Source organism: Gadus morhua, chromosome 21, assembly GCF_902167405.1.
Source record: "Gadus morhua chromosome 21, gadMor3.0, whole genome shotgun sequence".
NCBI classification, from domain to species: Eukaryota; Metazoa; Chordata; class Actinopteri; order Gadiformes; family Gadidae; genus Gadus; species Gadus morhua.
Window position 1 is genome coordinate 6801968 of NC_044068.1, and position 5000 is coordinate 6806967.

Consider the following 5000-nt stretch of genomic DNA (forward strand, 5'->3'; position numbering starts at 1 on the left):
GGTAGAAATTTGCTGGATTTAACGATTGAGAACGAGTAAATGTGCTCTAATAGTGAACGATATAATATGTTTGCGTTGTTGGAAAAATATATATTAAATAAGATAAAAGAAAATCGGCATATTTGTGAATGGGTCATTTAATAAAGTAAATCAAATAGTATAATCTTCGGTAAAGTTGTCATGGAATCTATTTGCAATGTATGTATTTGCCTCTTCGTGTCAGTGATTGGCCAATTTTTTTTGAACATATGTTAACAGCCCTGACTCCCTATGACGATTTTTGTGTTATTAATTCTGCGGGTGGTTTTTTGACGAAGGGTTCTGTCTCAAAAAGGATATTTGTGTTGGGTATTTAATTTATATATTAGAATAAATGATATAATCTAAAATCGATTGAAAAACAAATATTTTCTGATGGCCCAATTTAACTTGAAGGACACAGTTCAATTTAGAGCTTTCAATATTATTTAAGGAAAAAGGCAGATTAATGACTTCAACCCCCGATCAAAGGCCTTTTGTAGTTGCAGACTTGGCTCTAAATCAAACATGAAGCTTTTTCTTACGTGCGTTATTTATCTGTTATCATTAGAGCCTCTGTAATTACGGCACCTCTGACGTTTCTTTTCATCCACGTCCAACTTTCCGAATAGTAACCCAAGGCCTGCTCCCTTTCTGCTTCAAGAACTGCAGTTAAGCACCAAAAACAGCCGATAACGGTCAATAATGAAATACTAATGACATAATACAACATTTAAATAAGGGTTTAATAAAGCCACATAGAAATATTAAAAACATTTAAAGAAGTGTTTGTTATTGTGTCCAAGCGTGTGAGCCTTTGGTAAAAAAAATTATGATACAATTTTATATGATGCATTTGTCATGATGATTTAAGAAATGTCTGTTGTAAAGCTCCTTATTATTGTTTTAAGGAAATATGGTACAACTTATGCTTATGCATATTATGTTTTTATTCTTGAAGTATTAGTATTTCCGGTTTTATTTAATATATTACATGTATAATTTTAACTTGGACTTGAGTGGCAACTTTGACTCTTGACCTTTAATGGGCAATCACCGACCGACCAATTAACTCACTCACACACCCTTTCTGTGGCACACAGGTGGTGGCCCTAGGGGACATCCCGGACGGCACGGTCGTCACGGTGATGGCGGGGAACGACGAGAACTACTCGGCGGAGCTGCGGAACGCGTCGGGGGTCATGAAGAACCAGGTGGCGCGCTTCAACGACCTGCGCTTTGTGGGCCGCAGCGGCCGAGGTGAGGACCCCCCAAGCACACGCACACACTTACACACAACTCGGGGCCGCGCTGAGAGTGTGTGTGGATTAGTGGTCACCTCCACCGTGCTCCCCCATTCGCCTATACGTGGCAACCTCATAATCACTCTCCCCTCCTTTTGCTCTCTCTCTCTCTCGGTCCCTCACACCCTCACTCTCTCTCTGTCACCCTTGCACTCTCTCTCCCTCTCTCCCTCTCTTTCTCTATCTCCCTCAAGCTTACTCTGTCTCTCGGTCTCTCACCCTTACTCACTCTTACTCTCTCTCTCTCTCTCTCTCTCTCTCTCTCTCTCTCTCTCCCCTACTCTTGTTCGCCCTTACTCTGTCGTTCCCTCTCTCTGAATCATTCTGCCCCTCAGTCAGGCCTGTAGGGAGGGGGTGGAGGTGTGACTCGTCAGGATTCCACCAGATGAGAATGAAACCCTTTTCTCCTTATGACTTTGAGGATCAACTCCATGCAGATCCCAAACACCACACACACACACACACCCACACACACACACACACACACACACACCACACCACACACACACACACACACACACGCACGCACGCACGCGACGCACGCACTCACGCACGGCACCGCACGCACACACACACACACCTCGTCCCTACCCCTCTCTGTCCACGGAGCCCTATGAGTGCTCGGCTGCCCGGCGTACACATGGAGATCCGCCGTGGGCCCCCAGACGCTCTCTCTCTATCATTGATCCGGGCCCTCCCACTCCCGGTGTGTTACAGTGTTCACCTGGGTTAACCTGCTTCTGCTCCGGCAGATCGTAAACAGGTTGGGTGGTGCACTCAGCCTGTGTTCAAATGGCTCCGGGGCGTTTCGGGAGCTCTTCAGCAGTGGCGGGCGCGCACTGCTGAAGTTATCGGTGTTTATGATGAATTGCATTCCCAGGATGCTTTGCTTCGCCGCCCGGTCTAGGCAGATCGTCACTTCCCTCCGCGTTCCTTGAATCGTCTTTTTTCTTATTTTAACCTTCACTCCGCCTTCGCTAACACACACCCCACCATGTGTGTGTGTGTGTGTGTGTGTGTGTGTGTGTGTGTGTGTCCGACTTGCATCAACCTGGTTTGTGTACATAGATGCTCAGGAGGAAATGGTGTTATTTATTTTCCGAATCGGTGCCAGAATACCCAGAGGAGTTGGAAGCAGTTGACTGAAATGTAGTTGTGCGACTAGTTCTCTGGTCGTCCCCTGGCTTTGTTATTCAGTCAGGATAGGAAAAGAGAGAGAGAGAGAGAGAGAGAGAGAGGAGAGAGAGAGAGAGAGAGAGAGAGAGAGAGAGAGAGAGAGAGAGAGAGAGAGAGAGAGAGAGAGAGAGAGAGAAACAGACTGAGAGACAGACAGACAGACAGACAGACAGACAGACAGACAGACAGACAGACAGACAGACAGACAGACAGACAGAGAGACTGACAGAGAGACTGACAGAGAGAGAGAGAGAGAGAGAGAGAGGTTAGGTCGTGTGGTGAATCCAGCATTGTGTACTTAAAAAAAACACAACATGCAAAAAACAACCCCGGTTGCCATGGAGCCCCCCACCCCAGCCTGTGTGTCCCCCCCCCCCCTCTCTCTCTCTCTAGCTCTCTCTCTCTCTCTCTGGCCGTGACACAGAATCTTGTCAGAGGAAGTGACACCAGAGCCACTCGCGGGGATCGGAGTACGAGCTCGTTTGAAATGGAAACCTGGCGACAGCGCAGATAAGTGCGAGCAGAAGGGAACAGATAGGATGTGAGATAGCGAAGCAGGGGACACGGCACGAACAGCCAGCCAGCCAGCCAGCCAGCCAACCAGCCAGACAGCCAGCCAGACAGCCAGCCAGTGTCAGCCGGGCCACTGACGTGCCGGGTGGGGGAGGAGGGGGGAGTAATTAGCCGTCACAGCGCGTCGGCCACGGGGCCAGCCGATATGTGAGACGCCCACGTGAGGGGAGTTTTTCGGACGGAATCGATCGGAATTCTACGACAGCGGTCAGGCACTGTTCCGAAAACATAACGTCGACCGCCGCGAGATGCCAGGACAGGCCCGACCATGTGAATGGCAGGCGGTCAGAAACGCGGGCCCACCTGTCACACACAGTCACCTGACAGCGTTTGCGACGGTTTTGAACCTATGTCAGGCTAAACCATGCGGACGGCGTCAATGGGGGGGGGGGGGGGGGGGGGGGGGGGGGGGAGGTGCCAGACAGCCGTTGCGATGAGTTGCTCTACCACCCCCTCAGCACCCCCCCCCCCCTCTTACTTCCTGTTGCAGACGCGGTGTCATGGTTACGGGATGCGTATACATACCTTCAACATGAGTGTTTATGCTGACTGGCCCTGGTTCTGCCTCGGAGAGCACGGCTGCTCATGTGACTCTACGCTTTGAACACACACACACACACACGCACATGCACACACACACACACACACACACACACACACCAGTACACTCACAAACACGCACATTATATTGAGTGGGCGAAGCACATCAAGAGACAGAGATGTGTGCGCACACAGAGGCACAGACACACACACATAAAGACATAGATATCAGAGAGAGACAGATTCATTCACACACACACACACACACACACACACACACACACACACACACACACACACACACACACACACACACACACACACACAAGGCTTACATTTTGGAGAGAGAGACATATTCACACACACACATACATAGACACACAAACACACACGCAAACAAAGGCATACATTTTGGAGAGAGACACACACACACACACACACACACACACACACACACACACACACACACACACACACAGGCCCACACACACATAGCAGGCAGCTCTCAAGCCCCACCCCAAGGCAACAACTGTTGGGGATTATCAAGAAAGGAAGTGACTATTAAAATGCCTCTCACCCACGCACACACAGTCAGACAACAGGGTAGGAGGGGGGGCAAGGGGGGAGAGCCTTGAGGATTACAATTTTCTTGCTCGCTCTCAATCACTCAACAGCGATGCCGCGAATCCTGAGAGCCAGACACAAACAGACCGTCTTAGACACACCGGCCCATGTTGTCCGACGCTAATCCACTTTGGGCTTGACTCGGGGCCAGTTTGCGTTGGCTATTATGGGAAATGACCGCCGCACTTGTGACTGGGCGCCCAGAATGCCTCCCATTGTTCCCAGTTCTCGGGGGGTTAACTTATTATTTCATGTGTGTGTGTCGTTTGATGTTTCCTTCGTAGGCAAGAGCTTCACCCTGACAATCACCGTATTCACCAACCCCCCACAAGTGGCCACTTACCATCGGGCCATAAAGGTCACTGTGGACGGTCCTCGTGAGCCCCGACGTGAGTAGTGCACGCACACACACACACGCACATACAGACGCGATTGCACGCACACATGCGTGCTCACACGCACAAACGCGATCACACACACGCGCGATCATAAATACACTCTTCACAGTTACAGGCTCGCACACGCACACTCACGCACACACGCTCACACGCTCACGCACACGCACACACACGCTCACGCACACACACACACACATTCACACGCTCACGCAAACGTTCATGCACACAGACACACGTTAACACACACGCTCACGCACCCACACACACACACACGCACGGCCATGCGCTAACACATACACGCTAACATGCACACGTGCTCAAACACATGCAGTGAATGTGTTTGGATTAGACATGATGTGCCCGCTCG

At 50.0% G+C, this 5000-nt stretch overlaps 1 protein-coding gene across 2 annotated transcripts in view; it reads left to right on the forward strand.

Annotated features, from left to right (window-relative positions):
• Positions 1-5000, forward strand: part of runx2b (RUNX family transcription factor 2b) — a 31557-nt gene that overhangs the window by 2433 nt on the left and 24124 nt on the right. For both annotated transcript variants that reach the window (XM_030345891.1, XM_030345890.1), the window contains exons 2-3: positions 1122-1278; positions 4520-4624. In XM_030345891.1, the coding sequence (XP_030201751.1) occupies positions 1122-1278; positions 4520-4624 (262 nt within the window). The remainder of the gene's footprint in view (positions 1-1121; positions 1279-4519; positions 4625-5000) is intronic.